General features: G+C 49.6%; 1 protein-coding gene across 1 annotated transcript in view; it reads right to left on the bottom strand.

The window, feature by feature from the left end:
* Window positions 1-23,124, bottom strand: part of LOC149362167 (uncharacterized) — a 91,657-nt gene that overhangs the window by 19,623 nt on the left and 48,910 nt on the right. The window contains exons 10-20 of the mRNA XM_089572930.1: window positions 22,236-22,370; window positions 18,702-18,980; window positions 13,959-14,276; window positions 11,895-12,075; window positions 10,851-11,104; window positions 9,504-9,651; window positions 8,983-9,070; window positions 8,081-8,225; window positions 5,844-6,083; window positions 2,044-2,220; window positions 772-1,016 (exon numbers count right to left, since the gene is read on the bottom strand). Of these exons, the coding sequence (XP_089429056.1) occupies window positions 772-1,016; window positions 2,044-2,220; window positions 5,844-6,083; window positions 8,081-8,225; window positions 8,983-9,070; window positions 9,504-9,651; window positions 10,851-11,104; window positions 11,895-12,075; window positions 13,959-14,276; window positions 18,702-18,980; window positions 22,236-22,370 (2,210 nt within the window). The remainder of the gene's footprint in view (window positions 1-771; window positions 1,017-2,043; window positions 2,221-5,843; window positions 6,084-8,080; window positions 8,226-8,982; window positions 9,071-9,503; window positions 9,652-10,850; window positions 11,105-11,894; window positions 12,076-13,958; window positions 14,277-18,701; window positions 18,981-22,235; window positions 22,371-23,124) is intronic.

The raw sequence follows: 23,124 nt of genomic DNA, 5'->3' as shown, positions 1-23,124 counted from the left end.
AAGCCGGCCTCATGATCGCTGCGGACCGCGTTCTTCCGTTGGCTACTGATGGGTGGAAGGACGGACGACACTTGCAAAGAAAAAAAGTTTTTCGCGCATAGTTTGTAGCGCCCGTCCGGAGTCATAGCCTTTCCCGGGCGTTGGCTGGGGCCGCGCCAGCAGTACTTATCCGTATTTCCGAATTAACAGGGCTTGAATTGACTAGTATTTAGTTGCGAGTTCCGGAGGTTGCACGGAAAAGAGGATAGGCAGCCGCCACCGCCGCCGCCCCCTACCCTCCGGTGCCACCGGCCGCCGCGCCGGTGATGGCGCCATGTAGGCTTTAACCACTCATCCACGGTTTTATCTGGTTCCATCTTCTGTCGGCCGCCGCGCCGGTGATGGCGCCATGTAGGCTTTAACCACTCATCCACGGTTTTATCTGGTTCCATCTTCTGTCCCCGTTTAGGACTTGCGCAGCCTCTAACTATGCGGAGATGCTTTTTCTTTTTTTTTTTTTGCCACGTGCTGTGCGCCAAGCCGCTCAGGCGCGGCGGCGCGTAGTTCAAATTATCCGTAGCGGAACTGACTCGCTTTCGAATTAACGGGCTTTTTTATACACAGACCTCTATGGAGCTTGGCTGGACCAAGCAGTGTAGTCCGAATTATCCGAAATTTGAATTATCGAGGTTCGAATTAACGAGCTTTCACTGTACATAGTACAAAGCATGCTCTTAACAGGACACGTAGTAATCTGCCGGAAATCTGCCCCCCCCCCCCCCCCCCCCTCACCTGTGGCTCTCGGTGTGCTCGTAGACGGAGAAGCCGTACGGCTGGAAGTTCAGTCCCAGGGAGAAGACCACCTTGACCTGGTCGAGCCGCAGGGCGCCCCCCTTGAAGCGGCGCTGGCGCATGGCCTCCGTCATGCCCCGCAGCACTCGCAGGCACTCAGCCACCTGCTCCACGGTGTAGCCACCCAGCACCTGGGGCAGCTCGCCTGCTGCCTCCCGCTTCTGTGCGGGGTCATCCAGCAGGTCCTGCAAGGGGCAGGGTGCTTGTTGCACACTCTGGGCTGTTGAGTCGTGCCCAACAGCATGGGCAGTCAGAGTTATACATCTCGGATGGCTAGACTTTGCAAAGGTTTCCAGCCACTGATTAAAGCAAGTGCAACGTTAACAGTCCTCCAGGCTCACATCAATCTAAACTCAAATCTGCACTCGGACTGTTCCACCTTTCATCATGTACAGCTCCCTTCAAAAGTATAGCGCCCAAGGGGTTTGCTTCTAAGCTCCTTGGCAGGGCTCCCTAACGCATCTAGCAGTCCACAGCTTGGGAGAATTAAGGACACAAAGTCTTTCCTCTCTCGAGAGGTTACGGTCGCTGAGGATGCATAACGACGTATGCAGCAGGCCTCACAGGCAGACGACGGGGGAAGTACATTAATGCACAAAAAGGAAGCCTTGGAGAATGCCCAGAAATTGATGCACGAAGTGGATGCTGGAGAGAATTGCGGTTGCATCACATGCGGTTTCTTTTCCACCGGCCTGTATTCTCATGAATTTTTCACAGTTTCCAATCTTTATCTACCCCACTACTGGAAACTCTCCACAGTTTTGAGGAGGCAAATATCCTAGGGCTTATTTCGCTGAACATTATTAAATTATTCGTAGCAACTTGTAAGAAATCCGATATGCTGTACAGTAAAACCTCGTCAATTTGACCCCTGTTAGTTCGGAAATCCAGAGAGCTGAAACTGCTGGCTCGGTCCTCGCCAACACCCATTGAAGTCTATGGTGCTTGCTTATTTGGACGCCATGGGTCTTGCACCGGTTAATTTGACTCTGCTCCCGAAGGGAGGCTGCGTCCAGGTATGGCCGGCGCGGCAAGAGGATGCTCGAACAGCCGTACTCAAAACCCCGAATTCAATGCTGCATAGTCACTTGTGCACCTCTGACATTGGCTCGCAGTGACAGTGGCTCGGTCAGCATCAGCCAGCATCGGCCAGCCAACCTAACCCAGCTGAGCACCGTTTCGGATGCTGTTTGGTGCGTAGTTGGCACCCACCTGGGCATGCTCGTAGCTGAGCTTGCAGCACGAGCGGATGATGGAGCGGCCGAACCACTCGCTCAGCACCCGACCGTCGGAGGTGAGCGTCCACACCACTGAGAAGGTCAGCTTGTCCTCCCCGGGGTGTAGGCTGCACAGGTGGTCGCACAGCAGCCGGGGCAGCATCGGGATCACCTGCACACACGCAGGAGGACGAGGAGGGGCAGGCGTTCACAGCTGCTGCGCAGGTCACATCCATGCCATCCAGCCATTTCATTCACTCCTCTCCTCATCAGCCACGTGCACGTCAGTGTGTGGTGGACAAGAGCCTTTCCCACACATCTCCAATTACAGTTTTAACACCAGATGAACAACGTAGAGAAGGCAGTGCTACCCCCCCCCTATCAGGGGGATAGGGGGGGGGTAGCAGGGGGCGGCAGAAAATTAGGTGGGCGGATGAGATTAAGAAGTTTGCGGGGATACGGTGGCCGCAGCTGGCGAAGGACAGCGCTTATTGGAGAGACATGGGAGAGGCCTTTGCCCTGCAGTGGGCGTAGTCAGGCTGATGATGATGATGATGAACAACATTCAAAACACCTGCAAACTTCAACACTTTATAGAGCAGCTCTAAATAAGTGGTGAGTAGTTTTCTGTACATTAAGATGCTTTGAAGTGGTCGCAAGAGCACTCGGGATCTTGACAAGCATCATGCTGTCACAAAACTACCACTGTCATAAAGCTTGCACGAGCAACCCACAGGGCTTCAAGAAACTGCACGCAGATTACGTAACTTTGAAACAAACCAGAAAAAGCCGCTGACATTGTAAAAGTGAGCACTCATTTCGCTCTCAGCGACATGTTCATCAGATCAGTCACTTGAATCCCTGATGCAGTGCCAAAATCACCAAGGGCACGGAAGACAGCCTAAAACTAAGACCAAAGAAGTGTGGGGAATAGTGTATGACATACCAGTTCCTTGTTGTCATCCCGTGTCCCAGTGTGCAGGGACAACAAGCAACTCTGGGTACATTACCACACAAATGTTATCCCAGAATGTTTGGTACACTGCAGCAATTTAGTGGCAGAATGGTATGCAATAAAGCTTAAGCAGGTGCTGGCCTTTCGGTTCGTATTGTTGAGAATTGCAGTTGCAAGCTGACATGCAGTAACTGCTTGACTGTTCAGCTGGAGAATACAAACCATATACAGATAGGATGACAATGTACATTTTCCTGGCTGGTGCCACACTATTCAGGGACATTTGTAACTAAGATTTGTTGCCTAGGAAACAGCTTAAAATGAAGCATTCTGCATCTGCTTTTCACTTGCTTGGTGTCAACAACAAAGCGCAAATTCGCACTCATGCAAGCCGTGCAGAGACGAATAAATGAAAGGACAGCAATATGGCACTAAACAACACAGGACTTGATGCAATTTGACAGGCATGAACTGCTCATGCAACTTCAATACCAGTTTCCTTAAGTGTTTTTTTTTTTTATCCCATTGCACTGCGTGCAGAAAGTAAAGCACAAAAATGGCTTGACGGACATGTACGTGGTTTCTTGCACTATGTTCCCTGACGAATTTTTTGAAAAATGATTTTTTCAAAAATTTGACTACTTTCTCATTCTTTTAATCTGCTGCTAATCGAACATGGTGATAATGAGTGCATTATGTAAGCATGGATATAACACACTGTAGAAAAAAAATCAGGCTGATATGAGTACTTGGAGAAACTCTTTGCATCAACCATTCCTTCTGCCATGATTTGGTGTTATGCTAGGCTTTCTGCAAGTTTGGTAAGGCCGTGAAGCATGTAAAAATTCAGAACATTAAAACCATTTGAGGTATTTCTGTGAAATTTTGTATTTATTCACTAAATGCACTTTCAAATAAGCAAGCCAAATTTCATTGCTATACGTCAAAGAAAGAAGAGTTCACTCCTGATCCTCAGCTACCTCCTCAAACCTGGACTTAACGAACCTCCATGTAGCAAAGTACGCAATGTTATGAAGTTTTTCAATTCCGCAATGCCGCCTCCAAAGAAGTGCATGTACAGGGTCCGTCAAAAATTCCAAGGCCACAGGGTTTGCTTTTGAGCAGCATAGTCGGGCTGTTGAGATACCCTCGAAGCTCAAAATATCTGTAGAGAATAGAAGAAGGATCGTTCTACCATCTGAGAACCTCGATAGCTCTATCGGAATCTTAAGTGCCAGGATATACCGATGAAAAGCGGGCCATGTGGCCTGGGAACTTTTGACGGACCCTGTACTTGTGAACTCCGTGTAACAAAGGTGTTGCAGCAGTTGACCTCGATATAATAAACTCGCTATGCCAACTATCTGTTAGCTAGCGCTCAATTACTATAAATATGGCCAAACCACGTGAAAGGATCAAGACAGTAAAACACAAGCTGCCGTGACAGGACTGTCTATGATCGCAATGAGTGACTGCAGTGACTGGCGTGCTCCAGTGCCGTTGGTGCCTCTATGCGGCAAACACAGCAGTCTTCGCGGCTTTCGCTCTTGCAATGTCACATCACGTGGCACTGCAACAGTTAATGCTCAGAAGCAGCGGAAATGATACGGGACGACCAGTGTGCGGCCAGTGTCGCCACTCGGTTGCTCTTGCAATTCCGGTGCTGACAGCTGTTGAGCACTGGGAGCAGGAATGCAAAGTGAGGAGTGTTTCCTAGGGCTGGCAGACCGAGAGTGGGAACATGTGGAAACAGGCAGGTGCCTTCACAGCTCTCTATACTCCGTTTCATACAAAGCAGGCAACGCTGCGAAGGTTGCTGAAGTAGTGTGTCTGCTTAATCATACTACTCCGACACGAATCATTCGTTCTTGTTGAAACTCTGGTCAATGTTTGGACGAACACAAAGAGCAGTATAAACCGATCTGGTAGCACCGAAAATCACTGTCGAAGCTGTGAGGCGCTCAGTGTTCGGCCTCTCTGGCCACAATTTTCACAGAGTGTGAACTACTTTTTGGGCACGGATTGAGTAGGGACGATTCGACCTACCAACCGCATATCATACCGCCACGTGTACTCTTTGCTTCTCGAAGTCTTGATGAGCCGCAGGATGAGAATGTGGCAAGAGGCAAAACGAAGTCCAGGAGGTGCCAGTCACAGCCCTTAAGATTTGTTGCAACGAAATAAGCTTGCGCTGGCTTTGGTTGTATGGCGAACTACTTTTTGGCCGCGGACTCAGCCTGCGCGAACAGGCGCGCTAGCTTTGGCAGCGTTGCCTGCTATGTATGAAACGGAGTACAGTGGCGGCTCTTCTAGCCCAGCATAATGCTTCAATCTCCCTGCTTGTAGTGGCATTATGTGAGCCATGGTAGCGTTTTTGGCGCTGTAAACACATTCAAAGCGATTTCCCCTACATTCATTTCTCATTTTGAATTCTGTTCTGCATCGCCCTTCCGAGACTTCATGCAAAAAGTGCATATAACAAAAACATGTAAAGAAAACTTACGAACTTTTTGCCACCTCTTTATATACACGATAAACCGTACTGTCAGAGCGCGTTTTTATTCATGCACTGAATAAAAAATACTCATATGTAAACATTGGCTCCACACATACAGCGCATGTTTTCACGCATAGAACTTCTAGTCTGTTGGCAGGGTATAAACTCTGTAACAACAGCTGTGTGATGAAGATGAAGTGTGGCAGGTACGCTGCATGCACTCGTGTGCATGGGAGAAAAGGAGGAAGTAGAGAGAATACAGACTGGCTTGCCAGTATGCTGCCTGTACTGCTTCTTAATTTCCAATTAACCCTTCTTACGATACAAAGAGCTGACCACTGACCTGCTCCACGAGGTAGACGCTGGTGGCCCGCTTCTGGGCCACACTGTCCAGCTGGGTGCCGGGCCGCACGAAGCGCGACACGTCCGCAATGTGCACCCCCACCTCCCACAGCTCCCGCTGCTCCCCCTCGGGCACCGCCAGGCGGCGGCACGAGATGGCGTCGTCCAGGTCCCGGGCCGTCTGGGGGTCCACCGTGAACACCAGCTGGTCCCTGAAGTCCCTGCGGCCCACCAGGTCCTCCTGCACGGCCACCACCATGCCACCATCTGCCTCCCCACCACGACTGTGGGCAATTAATACGGCCCCTGCACCCACAGGACACCTTCCACTCCAGGTGTTTCACCCCAACAGGCGCAGAATAGCGAGCCAGGGCTCAATTTTGGAGATCATTCAGTCACCACGGGAACACTGTCTCAAACACGGACCACTCAACTTAGCATCAGCTGACGCTGAACTACAACAGTCATCGCAGCTTAAACACTAACGAAGGTACAGTCCTGGCCAAAAGTCTTAAGGCCCCAGCATTCAGCTGCAGCGATATGAATCTCCCTACAATGCTCCGCGTAAGAGATCATTCAAGACACAAGTGATGCAGGAAGTGTCTCCATCACACGAAGAAAACTTCTGGTAGCATTTCAAGGTTATTTGGTCTTTAATAGTGTTGCAATGGCTCTCTTATGCAGCTGGAGCGAAAAGCCTTCGGCCTTAAAGGGGCTGCGAAACACTGCCTGGGGGAATACCGGCTATACTTGAGGTGGGTTCTTCATGTCACACAGATGCTGACTTAAAAAGAATTACAGGAATCGATGCACAGGAATGGGAGTTATTCAGTGAAGAAATTTCAAAATACAAGCAAACAAAACGCTGCCCTCAACTCGATTTTGGCGGGGCTTCCCACTCCTATTTCGCTCTCCCAATGACGGCACCTGGCGCAACCAATCAAAACAGCCAGCCAGAGCACGTCGCGGATGTTTGTACTCCATGGTTGCCTGCTCTCTGTGAGACTGGCAGCGTTGTTTCCATGCCAGAGCGCCCCTGGTGGTGTATTTTTATTTTACTTGCTTTGCAGGGCTTTTATCTAAGACAAACAAATTGTTTTTGTTGATCTAATATAAAACGCAGACAGGTGACAAAATGTGTCTCTATTTATTCACACAATTTGCAGGATATTTACTGTTTGTCCGGTCATCAAGCTCGCGCCAGGTGATGTCATATCCGCTGCTAAAAACCCGCCACTGTGTGGCGACACCATCAGAGCCATGAAGTTGTTTTTGGGAGGACATTAAAATATTAAAAAACGGAATGTACGCGGTATTACCGACGCTAATAGCACCATTATAACTCACTGTATGCAATCACCAGGCAAAACAGTTAACTAAGATTGTGTTTCTGGGCCCCTTTAAAGACTTTTGACCAACACTGTGCACTCGAAGTGCACAGGCATTTTCAAAAACAAAGTCCCGTATCTATTTCCGTGCGTTTTACATTTCCTACAAGCGCACAGAAATAGGAACACTCGAAAAGAAGCATTCACACAACCTGCCTGCTTCGATAGTTGCGGCTTCAATAGTGGCAGTGCAGTACAGGTCGTGCACTCTGAACAGAAGGGAGTGAAAAGGGAGTATAAGCTGTCCTCTAGCGCACTCCCTATTTACGCCCTTTTTACACCCATATAGGCGTATTCATGTACAGAGTGGTACACTCAAGTCCGACGTTTGCAAACATTCATTTTGACGCTATGACCCCCTTGCGAATAAAGCAGTGTGGACTGTTGCAATGGGCATTGTGCCAACTGCAACAGTCACACAGCCTCATTCACACAGACTGCACGTTTATCACACTGCCATTCCAACTGATCAACACAACCACGAAAGGCTGTGCAGACAAATACTGCTGCCTCAACAGAAGGCACAGCACTTGACTGCTGCTACAGTAAGCAATCTGCAGAGACAACTGATGACCTGTGTCTGAAGTGCTAAGTGTTCGGCTAACTGGCGATATGCAGTTACAATTCACACCTACAGAGCAAAAGAATAAGGACGAGGATCGCCGTTCTTTGTCGCCTTCGTTCTTTTGCGCTGCAGATGTGAAGATGTGCTGTGTGTCCGTTAGGATCTGTAAAGCCTCGCGCCGCCAGCTAACCGCAACAACGCCGGTCACGCCGATCTTTCGATGAGCTGCCCTTTCTAAGGCTATTCCACCTGTCACGGGAGACAGGACACATCTGACGCACTGACCTCAGGCACCTTCCACCCTGGGCTGACCCCGAGGTCGTTGAGGATGTCTGGCGCAAAGTCCGCATGGTCTATCCCGTATGACTCGAGGATGGCGTTGGTCTCCACTTCCAGGCTGCCCACTGGGCCCAGCTGGCGAATGAGCCGCCTGCGCATAGTACACAGCCGCATTTCTTCTCTCTTCCTTCGGACAAGCCTCAGCCATAAGCAAGAAATGTTACGTGAACAAGACAAATTGACCACGGACAGCAATATGAGAAGCTCTAAGTTGGGGGAGCCTCAGTACTAGTGGAGGCTAGTTTCACACCGAAGGCGCGAAGACTATCCTTTTGAAGTGTTAATCAACCTCACTTCAATTTCCTCTCGAGGCGATAATATTCTGGCGCTATAGTTTTGGCACTTCACTTCTCTCGTTTGCGTTTCATTCGTTGCTGATAGTACAGCATGCAGATGGCCAGCTGAACACACATCATGTCACTCATGGACATGATGTCTGGCCCAAGTGCTGCTTCTGCATCAGAGCACTACCTGACAACCTTCAGCGGGTTACAGCGCAAAGCCCGACTGAAAAGTCATGGGAAGAACATCACCAGAGACCCTCCTTTCTTTTGCAGGCTTCAATTTGTTTTCCCAGCCCTGTTTTTCACTGGAAAGATCACCGCACTACCTCCACTTTGGAACAGATTCTCGCTTGACGTACACTGCCGTAATTCACTCAGTGAGGAGAGGCAAACATGCTTTAAACTTAAAATCGTCAGCTCAGACAGTTAGTCCCAAGGAAGTGGAGACTCGTGAACCAGAGCTTAGCGACACTACAGGAAGCAGCCCAGAAATCACCTGACACAGGTTTGAAAAAGCGGGCGATGACCAGTGATGGCAGTTTGCCGACTTCCAAGATCACTCACCCTTGAGCGAAGGTGGAGTCCGGCAGCCATTTTGTCATCTCTGCGAGAAACAGGGTGTTGGCAAAGTCGGCTGTCCTCTCAAAAAAGCCTGCAAAGAGACACAGTTCAGGTTCTGTCAATCAGGTGGGTTAAAAAAAGAAAAAGAAAAAGCGTGCTCGAACTCCATAAGCTACAGCAAAAAAAGGCTGTCATCACTGTGTTCACTTCCGAGCATGCTTCTCAAATGAAGAAACTTTAAAAAACATAGGAAGTGTGCATTCCATCCATTTGCCTACACAGTGGAATGCTCGTTATGTGCCCCAATTTACATCAAAACCTTGCTGATATGTGCCCAGTTCAAGCACTCAAAATTGTGAGCAATAAAAGTGTTCCTTAGAGTTGCACTACTTGTATTGCCCTTAATATGTTCCTGGTTACTGCCATTTGCTTCGAAGTGTGAATCAAATAAATACTCAAAACATTTGAACACTATTCCCGCAGCTCCTGTAAGCGCAGACCGATCTCCCCGCGTGGGAACTGACCGGGCGGGCACTCCTGGGAGGGGATCATGAGTCGGGGAAAGCGCGAGTCCCTCGGGGAGAACAGCACCCAGGTCGGGTTGCGGTCCTGCAGAAGCCGCAGCACACCGGCAGTCACCCGCGAGCTCTTGTTCTCCAGAATGTGCACCACCTGGGCAGAGGAGGAATGTCAGCGCGGCCGAGGTTACGCTGAAAGACAACGAAGCATGCTCTAACACTGCAGAGATGCAGTCTCTCATGAACACTTTTCTAGCTTCTTCAGCCTCCCTTAGGCATTTATAATCCCACACTAACCACCTTTGCTAAATCGGCCATTTTTTTGGGGGGCCGTTTCAGCCCACTGAAATAGCTGTGTCTTCATCACTAAAAAAAAATTCACTTAACTAGGCAAAGGCCTAGTCAAACACCGTGCCCAGTAAGCCAATGGCTGAGCGGCGGCAATGGATACTGCTTCGTGCTGACACTTCCCACATTCTCACTCCAGCGCAGTCCTCCGCACGAACCTTGTCCAAGACTGCAGGGAATCTCTACTGAGCACTCTGCTTCCGAGCTGTAGCCGCTTGGGGCAGAAATAGAACCGATTAGACCGACTAAAAATCTTCTTTGTTTCTCTCCTGGCCAGCGTTTTTTTTCATCTCATCTTTGAACCCTTCTATCGCAACAGTACCCCTCCATTTTCTCCCCCTGCGTCCCTTTTTCCTTCCTTCACTGGCCCCTTCGATCAACAACCTTGGACGGGCTTCATCCATGCGACGGCTCGAGATGCACTGCACATAACTGCTCACATCGTAAAATTTTCATGGCAGACCCTCTGAAATGACCACGAAACATTCTTATTTGGTTGTCATTTTTGTGTTCTCATGCCTCACACTTTCTTTATAAAATGAATTCTATCCACCTCACCCAGCTTCCGCCCTACTACAACTCCCTTACCAGCAACACCACCGCTGAAGGTGTACACAATAACAGGCACTTCGATCCTCCGCCGCCGCGGTGGTTCAGTGGTTATGGTGCTCGGTTGCTGACCCAAAAGACACGGGTTCGATCCCGGGCACGGCGGTTGAATTTCTTTGGAGGAGAAATTCTAGAGGCCCGTGTACTGTGCGATGTCAGTGCACGTTAAAGAACCCCAGGTGGTCGAAATTTCCGGAGCCCTCCACTACGGCGTCTCTCATAGCCTTAGTCGCTTTGGGACGTTAAACCTCATAAACCATAAACCAAACCACTTCGATCCGCCCTGTCCCACAGTTTCTGCATCCTGTACGTCACATGCAACAAAGAGGAGCTGTCCTCCCAGTCACATCCACCTCTAGCACTGGCCAAGCAAGCAGCAAGGCTGGCCGCACTCACCCTTCCCGTGCGCTGGACAAAGCGCTTGGAGAGCGGATGCCTCAGGACGTCTGCCACCGTCAGCTGCTTCTGTGGCTGGTCTTGTGACTGCTGCTCCACCTTTTGTGGGGACGATGTCTCCGTGCCAGACGAGGCCGCCCCCTTCTGGCGCATCTTCTTCCCCTTGCGCCGTTGGCTGGCGGGCACTTTCTTGCCCTTGCGGGCTTTGACGGGACCGTTCTGCTCCACCTTGGGTGCCGTCTCCGCCGGAGCATCTGAAAGCGTTACAACGATAAAGCAGTGCGATTACTTTGTGTTGCCAAGGGATGGCACAAAAGTGGGTGTGACAAATGTCCCTACTCAGCCCTTAACGAGTAGCGTGCATCGGCCACTTGCCCGAGCAGGTCAACTGCCCAGCACAACACAGTCGCATTCATTCGTAAAGTGGCCAGCGTCTTCATCGTGCAGAGAGTGCAACAGGATATATGACAATGTTTGTTATGCACGACACACAGCATGTTGAAAAAGTTCAAAAAAGAGCTCATGGAATATGTGGCTGCGGTTCTAAACGTCTGGAAAGTGGGTAGGTATTCAAAATTCTAGGATGCAAGCACGCCACCTCACATGAGAAGAACCACGGACAACATACATATATAGCTTTGCACTCTGCTCTTTGCAACCCATCGTCACGTGCACTACGAGTGCTGGGCGTCAGGTGCCATTCAATACCAATCCAAGAGAGCATCAAATATAAGCAGTAGCTTGCAAGAACCAGACAGGGGACTGAGCATAATTACACATATGCAACCACACATGCACGCACAAAAGACAGGGCCACATGTGCTGACTGCACGCCACTCAAGGCACGGTCAAACAACACAGTAGCCCGCAGCTCAATAAATTCAGAAGGGTCGAAGACGGCAAGATTCAGCACAAGCCAACAGACCGACCCTGTCTCACTACTCTGTTCCGACTTGGGCAGTGTGCGATTTCAGGTCACCAGTGGATAAGTGAAAAAACTGTGGTGCATTTTGGTGCCCTTTCCGAGGCCTGCACCAGCCGCACCTTCTGTTGTAGGAGCAGGCTTCTCTTCCGGTGCTGCTTCCTTGCCGGTGTTGGGAGTCGCGCCCCACGTGAGCGGTCGCTCTCCCCAGCCGCCATTCGGTGCTGTCTCCAATGCACTGGGGTCGGCCAGTCCCGGTGCTGGCACAGAAGGCGGAGGGGGCAGCCTGACCACACCGTCTACCTGGAAAGATGCGGGGAGCAATCTCTCTACAGCTTCACGAGCCTGCCTGGGCTGGCATCACCGGACCATCCTACGGGTTGTTCCATGCACAGTCCAAAGAGAAGGCTGCCAAGTCACTGCGCTAGGCCCTTTTGTGTCGTAAACAAGAACCATGCATGACACATTGGCTGCACAAATGCCATGGGCCATTCCCACAACTTCGAAACAGCCAACAATGTCCCTCCCCCCCAATGTTTCACATGTGCACAATTTTGGGCTAGAGCTATGCGCTCCACTGTGGTGGAGCGCATATGGCAGGTTCTCTCAGATCATGAATGGCAGCTTACCAATATCCCTCAACAGAAAAGTACACAACAGATGTATCTTGCTGGTATTTACCTATGGGGCAGAAACATGGAGGCTTACGAAAAGGGTTCAGCCTACATTAAGGACAATGCAGCGAGCTATGGAAAGAAAAATGATAGGTGTAACGTGAAGAGATCGGAAGCGGACGGAGTGGGTGAGGCAACAAACATGGGTTAATGACATCCCAGTCAAAATCGAGAGTAAGAAGTGGGCTTGGGCAGGGCATGTAATGCAAAGGCAAGATAACCGCTGGTCCTTAAGGGTAACGGAGTGGATTCCAAGAGAAGGCAAGCATAGCAGGGGGTGGCAGAAAGTTAGCTGGGCAGATGAGATTAAGAAGTTTCCGGGAATACGGTGGCCGCAACTGGCGAAGGACAGGGTTAATGGAGGGACATTTTATTCACAAGTGGGTGTAGTCGGGCTGATGAGGATGATGACGTACAGTGCCCCTTATCAAAGACATGCCATTTCTTCCACACTCCAACCTGAACCAGACTGCCAAGTGGGTGCCTGCCACTTGGGGCAGCCTGCCTCATGACATGGAGGTAGGTTGTTGAAGAGATGCTCCACATCGAATGACCTTGATGGCACCGGTGATGACGTCCGGGAGGTTGAGAGAGTGAGAAGTAGGACTCAATTTCCGAGAACTCTGCCTCCGAAAACGAGGAACAGTGACTGCTTTCGAAAAACACAGCTAGTGCTCGCCACAATGTCCATTAAGGCCGATTCACACGATGGACGGAATCACTGATTTCGACTGCAAACCGAGCACCACATCATTCGATGTCATCACTGGCTGTGCCTTGTCCGTGGGTGGATGTGGCCCGCATGCACATGACGGATGGTGATACCGGAAAAAGTGGATGGACAGGGAAACCAGTTGCCACATGTTATAATGATCATTGTCGTTTACTTTCCCTTAATGGCCCCAATTACATAAGCCTCTCCTCCAGCACCATTGCACTCTCATTGCTTCCCACAGCCCTCCTTGCACTTCCCTCCCAGGAGCGAGGCAAGAGCCGCACCGCACAACTGCACTAGTCCAATGGAAATGGACAGGCGATGGAACCTTGCCTGCTACACCGCTTGAATTGCACAAAAGCGCCGCCATCCTACTAAAGGAGAAAACAAGCGCAAATTCCAGTCATTGAGGTCATCCTGGGAGCTCTCTCAGCGATGAGGGCGCCCACTCTCAAGAGTTGCCCTTCTGAAAGCGCAGCAGGCTGCAGCCCATGCGCCCATTTTGGCTTGTGAGTGATGTCTGATGACGCTGTGCTCTGTCCGCGGTCGGAATCAGCGATTTCGTAGATACTTTTTTTTTTTTCGTGTTGGTCTCTCATTACATTCATAGTTTTGCTTTTTCCCACTGGGCAGCTTGTGCAGTCGCCCCATAGGTTACATTTGAGTAAATACAGTATAATACCGTGCCTAATGCACCGTTTTTCGCCGCACAACAGGGAGATGCATAATCGGTGCTCCTCTGTAGAGGGAAACATACAACGCGGAAAAGGCATGCAAGCTCCCCCTCCCCCGCTCACCTCCTTGGCTGTGGCTGCAGAGCTGCGGCTGATGCGCTCCGCCACACTTGCCTGGCCTGACTGGCGCCCCGTGCTGGTGACCCCCGTGTCGTCCCCCTGGTGGCCATCGTTGGGGCCAGGGGCATTGCTGTTGTTGTTGTTGCGTGCGTCCAGGGAAGCCTGCAGGAAGGCCATGTCTTCGAGGTGCTGCTCGAGCGCCACACTGCCCGTGCTCTCGGCGTCCGACGACCAGTCTTCCTCGCCGCTCAGCTCGTCGGGGGCCACTGCACACCCCAGGGGCGGAGAAGAGGGCCTGCGCCGCCTCTCCTCCTCGGGAACCTGCAAACCACCAACTCCTCTGTCAGCCCCATTTCTTGATGTATATACACTTTTCTGGCATATCAGACATACTTTTAATCCTACTCTCACAAAATTTCCCTGTTATGTCCAGAAAAAATCCTAATTTACATTGTCACATAGTGGTGACTGCAGTACGGTGAACAGGAAAACAGCGAGAATGGCTTCTAAACGAAACTCTTTATTTCGGCTGACTTGCACCCGCAAAGAACTGAATCACTTGGCGGCGGCGGCGTAGCAACAAGCGTGCTCGGCGGTCGTTAAACAGAGTCCCTGCCACTCTCGGCCATGCTCTTTTTAAATCTGATAGCGAACTTTTGAGATAAAGCGTGGAAAGTTACTAGAACACTCTGGGACACCGTAGAATCGGCTCCGCCTGGATGCAATAAATCGAAATAAATCTAGGTGTGTCTTGCATCACAAACAAAGCGATAAAGCGGAGTGCCGGCTGCTTTGAAGAATAAACAATCAAACACTATAAACATTCGTGGCAATATTTCTAAATTTCTAAAATTTCTTATAAAATTCCTAATACCGTATTTACTCGCATAATAGGTGCACATTTTTTCCAGAAAATCCGGCTCAAAGTTCGGGGTGCGCCTATTACGCGGGGTAAAATTTCCGGAAATTTTTCGACTGGCAAAATTGAACACACCGTGTGAACGCACTCGTGTACGGGCCGCACCCCGTTTTCGTGAAGAAAATGTAAAAAAAAGAAGGTCCGTGTAAGGGCCGCACCGAAACTTTCGGAATGCACGCGCCGAGGCCTCCGCGATCGGCTCCGGCTGCGCGCAACGGGCGCTTGATCGCCGAGGCCACACACGCGCACAGGAGCTTCCAGACGCCGCCCAAGGCCAAGCTCATCATCATCATCATCGTTTTCGCCTGCCGCGAGCTTTCGCTATCTATATCGCCATCAGCATCTCCAGCTCGTTTTTTTTTGTTGTTGTTGCTGTCAAGTGCCAGGATTTGCGGTAGCGCGATAGTTATTGTGGTTTATGGCTTTGCCGCGGAGCGTTGATGTTTTAGCTCGACGGGCAAGCACCTTAACAGCTACACAGCTGGGAGTTTGCTCTCGAACGCGGCAAGCGTGCGGCAGGTTGGAAAATACGACGTGGCCGAGAAGTGCGGCAGTTGCGACTGCGGCGTCCCTAAATTTTCGTACGAGACTCCAAGCGCCGAGGTTTTCGCGGGCCTAAGTCGGGAACGTTTCCGGCTGGAGATGAAGCTTTCCAAACAGACGTTTAAAATGAGCATCCCTGAAAACTGTGTGCGGCTGTTCTACGCAATGTCGTTGTACGTGCTGTGGGTCCGCAGCAGCTACGACGGCAGCAGCACTAGTAGGGACTAGTAGTCAGTTCAGCAAAAACTTTGTTAAAGTAAAGATTGGGAAGCGGGGGGTGGCGAGGCGTCGGTTTGCAATCGTGTAAATACAGTGGAACCTCGATTATACGTCCCCCGGTCATGCGACGACCCGCATTTTACGACGAATTTGTGCGGTCCCGGCAAAACCCCCATAGAGACAATGCATTAAAAACCTCGGTTATACGACGCAAATTTTAGAAGGACCCGCTTCGTACGACGTACGACGTCTGGCTGGCTGGCTCGTACCGTCCGTCAAAAAAAAAGTCGTCAGCAAACGCAGGCCGGGATGTACTGTATTTTCGCGATTCTAAGCACCCCCCGAATCTAAGCACCCCCCCTATTTTCGGAAAAAAATTTCTGAAAAAAAAAGAAAAAAAAAACTTTGCATGCGAATCCTAGCACCCCCTTTTTTGCGCGGATGAGAGCGTTGCCGAGGCCGCCAAGTGCACTTGCTCTCTTTTTCGTCTAGCCTGTGCAGTCGGAGTCCCGAGGAGGCGCGGCCTGCGCGTTGTTGTTGTGACTGAAAGAAGGATGAAAAGGAAATTGCACGGGCCCGAGTCAAGCCACCACCGCTGCCAAGTGCAGATAGAGGAGAGTTAAAAGATCAGAGGAAAGATAAAGAGAAAAGATAAGACGCTGTGGCAGCAACAAATGCGTCCCCCGGAGCGGACGCTGATGAAAAAACAGATAAGCGGGCGAGGCCGCGCTCGCCGAAGCGAGGACAGCGGCGTCCACGGCGCTTTTTGTGTTGCTGCGTTCGGACACTACAAGACAGATGGCTGCACAGAACTGTCTGCGGCTATTTTTCTTTTGAATGTTTCCTAAATAAAATGTTTTTTCTCGAGCCCGTTTCATCGAGATTTCGCCGCGAAAAGAGGGGCCCAGGGGGGGGGGGGGGGGGGTCAGTTTAGATTTTTCGAATCTAAGCACCCCCTCTCACTTTGGGCATCGCGATCGTGAAAAAAAGGGGGTGCTTAGAATCGAGTAAATACGGTAGGCACACTTTAGCCAGTCGATAACCGGTGCGCCTTAATCTTTCCACCTATCAAGAAAACCGCCCGAGCCCGCTGCCCTGCTGCTCACCCGCTGCCCTGCTGCTCACGGCAGCCTCAACGGCCATTTTATCTTGTTTGTTGAAGACAAACAAGATAAAATGTGCCGGCAAAAATGTGCTGAATTTGTGTTCCGAGAAAAAAAAAAAAAAAGATGACGATGAAGTTCAGACGTTAAAAAATATCACGCTTGATTTTCGATTATACGACACCCGGATTATACGACGGTTTCGCGCGGTCCCCTGAATGTCGTATAATCGAGGTTCCACTGTACAGTATTGATCACAGTGCCAAGTTCGGGGTGCGCCTATTATGCGCGGAAATAAAAAAATCTGATTTTTCGCGCCCTAACTAGGGGTGCGCCTATTACGCGAGTAAATACGGTATATATTTTCCCTCAAAGTGTTGTAGAAAAGCTGCACAGTTAAGAATATCTGGAAGAAGGCTGCTGGCTTGCTTTCCTGCTGCCGTGCTACAGGTCAAGACGTTCTCAAAAAGCTGTCGCAGAGTGTAGCCCTGGTCGTAGCTTCGTTAGTACAGAGCTCCTTTCCCATATGAACTGATACAGTGTGCTGTTAAACCACGTGCCGTTAAACCTTCAAACACAGGGATGAAGAGGGAAGCAGGTATTCGCAAACAATCAACTGACTTTATTGCTGGCCGGCTAAGGTTACCTGGGAGCATGAAAACAAAATTCCACCAGCCTATCGGAGAGCAAGTTGGCGCTCCCAAATCGTAAAGAACCTGAACAAGACACGAATAAAGTGCGTCGAAAGTAAGACCATGTGCTGTCAGCTTTTCTCTTTGCCTCCATGCTTCAAACACTACAGTTCTCATCACGAGCAACCTACTCGCCCAAACAGCTACACTGATCTTTCCCAGGTTCGCTACTTCTGAGGCCCATCACACACTTCATTAGGCTCCACCTACCAGAGTTCGAACGCTAGACTGCAACCTGGCAAATACACGCGCCCCGAAGCTAAACAATCCGCACTCCACATCCACAAGGCAACCTACAGCTGAGACCACTCCTCCGAAACATGCACCCAGACTACCACAAAGGCTGCAGGAAAGAACATGCATCCCACCTCACAGGACAAGACATCCCATGTACAGTTAAAACACCGCACCCCCAAATCCCAGGCACCGCCCCCAGAGACATCTTCCTGGACACCTGCACAACCCGGGTTACGGGTTTCTCCGTAAAGGTGCCACCCCTTAATGTTCACCCCACTTACTGACAACCTGTGGTACCAGCACCACGGCAACAAACCGCTGTTATGAGCGACCCTGGGCTGGAGGGTGTCCCCAGAAATGAGTGCATTCATGCATTCACCCATCAGCTTAGTGTCCGGGTGCCGGCCGATGGCCTCCCCAACCCTATCCATAAGCTAGCAACAAAAATGAGCCCATCGACCAATGCACTGTAATACACTACAGGCAAAACTGCATCATTCCACTCCATTGTAGACCACTTACAAAGCACACACTGGAGGCAGCTTCAAACCAACCCATTCCCATCTCCCCAGTTTGCCCACCTGTTCCACTCTTCCCTCAGCACCCCCATCACTGTCTCAATGTAGGGGAATGCCCAGGCTCAATCTCTTTCTGACCCATTCCCTTCCCCATCCAAACCTACTGGGAGGGGAAACGGAAACAAACATTGCTGTCCTCCTGAGAAAGCAGCCTTCTGGCCACACAAGCTGGAAAACAGCTCAAGGTGATCGATCATGCTTCACAGGATGGGAAGGCCGTAGGGCTTGTGGACTAAGAGGCCCACTTGAGAAAGTTTCTAACCTTGCTTTAGAATCAAGTTTGTTCTTCCAATCTCTCAAGATAAGTCAATCAAGAAACCTTTATTGTATAGATGGCTAGAGGCTGCAGAGAAGTAAGGGAGGATTAACAGCGGCTGGCTGTAGCTGCCCAGCACATGAAGAGCCACAACATGCCCAGCCCATCTGGCCATGCCTGCTCCATTCACGGTGCCCACCTCGAGCAGTTCCTCGGGTGAGAAGACCATGGTGGAACCCAGGTCCTCCGTCTCGGCCCAGGGGTCCACAGTGGCGGGCCACTCCCCAACCGGCTCTGGCTCTGGCTGTGGAGGCAGCCGGTCCCCGTCCAGCATGGTGGCCATGAGCTCCGAGGGAAGCGGGGCCAGGGACGCCTCCAGGGAGCAGGGCATGGGCACGCGACCTGGAGGGCGGGCACCGGGCCTCCGGCTGTTCTTGCTCTTGCCATTGCGGCGCTGCATCTGCACGTACTCCTGCACCTGTGGTTGCCCGCCAGTTTCAGTGGACCACCCGTAGATGCAACAGCCCCAGCTGGTCACTGACGCTGCACACTTTCATACTGCAGCATAATCTCGATGACAAGCTCATGGTTGATACGAGTTTTGGTATAAAAAAAATGCTGCCACTGTCTGGAAGATGCTGAAGTAATGAGCGTTAGCTGTTCGGTAGCACCATCTATAGTCCATGTGATGTATTGCAGGGTGATTAGGCTACTTTTCTATTTTGTCCCCAGACGGCATACTCGCATAGTTCCACCTCTATCCACCATATTGGACCGTGACGTCACCATTGGCACGCGACAGGTGATTGTTTCTACAATGCTACTGTAGGTGGTGCTATAAGACTCAGTGCGAGATGTGTTGTTTTCTAGTTGCTGCCACAGATGGCGCTGCGATCTCAGGGTGGTAGCAGACCCCACGAGATCTCGAGACGTGATGAGTAAGAGCGAACGCTCTTAAAATTTGTAAAATTTCTCGCCCCAAGTGCACTGTGTAAGATAGAATTTCAGGTACTTTGAACCCTCTCCTATGCCACAAAAGATGATATATAAGTCAGAGCCACGGCCGCAAGTAACATGTTGACGGTGCCCCAACACATCTGAGGACTTGCTAGCAACACTGAAGCAAGCTCTGAACAGCACAGCTGAAGAACTTTATGTGGGTAGAGAGCGTGGGACGGCATTAGCATGTTGCGTGCTCTACACAGGACTGCGATCACACAGGCTTTGTTCATCTTTATGTGAACTTCAGCTGACACGAATATTCCTGACCCAGTGAAATATGCACGATCAAAATTCTACTGTATAGTACTACTGTACAGAGAAAACCTGGCAACACTGTCTCTTGAAGCTGTCGATGCAGCTGTTGCTCCATCATGACAATTGCAAGAAGTACATAGACCTAGCAACAGAGATGGCTTTAAGCATCTCTGCAGTTTATTACAGCAAGTTTCCTGCACCTTGTTTGTCAGAGTAACGCAATGCATTCACAATTCTCTGAGATTGTCCACTGCAAAACTACACTGGAGTCTCTTTAAACATAACCTCAAGGGACCAGGGAAATACATTCCATTTACCAGGAGTTCCAATTACAGAGAGAATAAGCAGAATGGCACACTGTGAGCATGAAGTTGGCAGCAAAAGACTAAGCAATGGATATGGTTTGGTTTATGGTTTGGTTTATGGTTTGGTTTATGGTGTTTAACGTCCCAAAGCGACTCAGGCTATGAGAGACGCCGTAGTGGAGGGCTCCGGAAATTTCGACCACCTGGGGTTCTTTAACATGCACTGACATCGCACAGCACACGGGCCTCGAGAATTCCTCCTCCAAAGAAATTCAACCGCCGCGGCCGGGATCGAACCCGCATCTTTCGGGTCAGCAGCTGAGCACCATAACCACTGAGCCACTGCGGCGGCCTAAGCAATGGATATGAATGTCTTCTACAATGTGCTGCAAGTTAAATAAAAGTAAACTGTGCAAAATACCATGGAAATGACCACTAATTCAACAGTGAAAGAAAATACTTTGCATTTTTATGCTTCAGCTCTCACAGCCATTTTTTTCTGAATGGCATCACCTATATTTGAGAGGTTGCGTAGAAAGAGTTCTGAACATGCTCTTGCTGAAAGAAGTTCTTCATCATTTTCGTGCTCATTCTCCCTGTACTCAAAAGGGAAGCCAGACAAAGATAAGTGCATTAGTAACGCTTTTTGCCGGGCTAGTTGGTACATATTCATATTTGATAGGGTGCGCGCTAAAAAGACATACACAGGAAAGACAAGTGCGTTAGCATGCCTTCTATTAACCTTTCTAGAAATGAACTTGCCCTTTTGGATGGGTACATCTAGACTATTAACCCGTTCGCCTCTCTATATTTTAGTGTCCTTTTAGATGTTCTAATGTGCTTTTATTTACCGCCCTTTACACGGTTTTCATCTCCATCTTTCACTTGTTCTTTGTTATAAATTTCGTCATGTTGTTAGGCATTTTTTATGGTGTTATCCTCTTTTGCAGTGTCATCTTTCTTACAGCTCTGTTTTCCCATGTTGTTATGCATTGTTATCAGCCGATATGAATCCCACTTTTTTTTACCTTACCTCGGCAGGTGTTTGATATGTTCACATTCTTGGGTTTCTTTTAATGTCACTTAGATATGCATTTCTTGCGCTGTCTTTTGTTTGGTTGTTGGGGTCACGCTCCATCGCGCAGCTCATATCTGGTTATCAGCGGATATATAAGTGCGCCTGGCTTCTTTTGTCATCATTAAAGTTGGAAGTTGAGCTTCTTTCCTGTCGTCTCGATCTTTTTCCTGTGTACGTCTTTTTAGCGCACACCCTATCAAATATGACAAAGATAAGAAACAGAAACCAAGGCTTGTATCCTCAGCTTGCGTCTCTTTCAACAACGTCCCTTTTGGAGACACCCGATTGGCCGATATGCCGAAAGCAGGGGCGGTGGCTCGTATATGCCATATCTCCTTCCAGTGTTTCAGCCAATCAGGTGCCACCAAAGGGGATGCAAGATGGGACACGAGCACAGTTACTAACAATTCTGCACACTTAGTCTGGCCACCTAGAGCTACAAGTTGGGGGGGGGGGGGCGACTTTCACTTGGCAATATACGGTAGTACTAGCAAAGTTTGTCCAATAACGTAGTGTGTTCCAGCAACAAATTTTTTTTCCTTTTTTGTTCTTTCTGTGACCATGGGGACCACAGTGCTGCCTAAAAGAAAGAAAAAAAAAAGATCAAAACACAGAATTTCAAACGAGACTAAAATAGTGCCAGTGCGGTGTCTAGTTCTTTGGTTATGAGCTGTGGAATTCACGCATGATCTGTCCCCAATTTAACGCCCCAACAGACACATTTTTTTCAAAAATGGTACCAAAATGGTCATTTAGTACCAGTGCTGCCATATGTCGACAAAAAAAAAAAAAATGCTTTGGACGTGCCCTATTCGCCTTGAACCGGACACACAGAGTGCCAGAAAATAAACGACAATCTAGACTCATCTTGAGCTATGACGAGCCTGACTTGTCCAAGTCCACTAGGTGGGTTAAAAGGCAGTGCTCGTTGGACTCACCTCTTCAGATCAGTTCGATGACAGAAATATGCGAGACTTTTGGATCAAAACGTTCAGATGTGAAAATATATCAGACAGACTGCTCCCCTCTTTAACACTGCATTCCACAAAGGCAGAAAGAATTATGCCACTGTGCTATAAGGCTGTGCACTAACCTGTCCAATCAAACGCTCGATGCCAAGCACCTCGATGGTGTCCGAAGGCCGAGGAGCGTCAGGGTCGGGCGAAGACCCGTCCCAGGTGGGTATTGGCGACTCGGGAAGCTCGTCGGGACACCCTTCCTCGTCGTCCTGTTAGAAGCAAAAACCCTCCACTAGTACAGTAGAACCTCACTGAAATGTTCCAAGCTCATACGATTTCCCACTAAGTATGCTCTAATTTCACCAATCATCGTGTGTTACGTTTAATGGTCATCCAAACGTGCACAAACATACAAGCAGCACAGTATGGGACGCACGACATCAGGAGACCAGCAACAACGAGCAAAACCAACAGCAGCACAACTTTTTCGAATCGCCGCAGCGAAATGGGGCGAACCACTCCAAATCGACGATGCGTGAGAGCAGGTTGGCCCCAGGGACACCAAAAGTGGCTCCCCCGTGCAGAATAAGTGCAATGAGGTGAAACATCCGAATACGATGACGGCAACAGCTACTTACACCCTCACCACTGCTGACCTGGGCGCGTTGCTGTTTGTTTCGCGCTAAAGAAAATGCAAATACGATAGAAGCTTACAAGTACCATAAAAGTTCTTCAGAGCTTGCACCAACAAGCCCTAACCCACCTTTAAAAGAGAAGTGTAAATATATGCCTTTGTACTTCATTCTAAGTCACATTTTTCCAAATCTCACTAGTTTTGGATCATATCTTTTCCCGGATAAATACATTTTTAAAGCGGATATTTTTTAGAAAAAGCATCAACGAGGTTTTATTGTATGTCACTCTTTCGAGGAAGGTCGATTCTTGCCTGTATGGAAAGGACAAGAACGACCAGCATCAGACAGCAAAGACTATGAACCAAATAAAAAAGTACTATCCATAAGT

The sequence above is a fragment of the Amblyomma mixtum genome, chromosome 2 (genome assembly GCF_055824585.1).
Source record: "Amblyomma mixtum isolate Tamu chromosome 2, ASM5582458v1, whole genome shotgun sequence".
Taxonomy (NCBI): domain Eukaryota; kingdom Metazoa; phylum Arthropoda; class Arachnida; order Ixodida; family Ixodidae; genus Amblyomma; species Amblyomma mixtum.
This window is presented reverse-complemented; position numbering and strand designations above follow the sequence as displayed.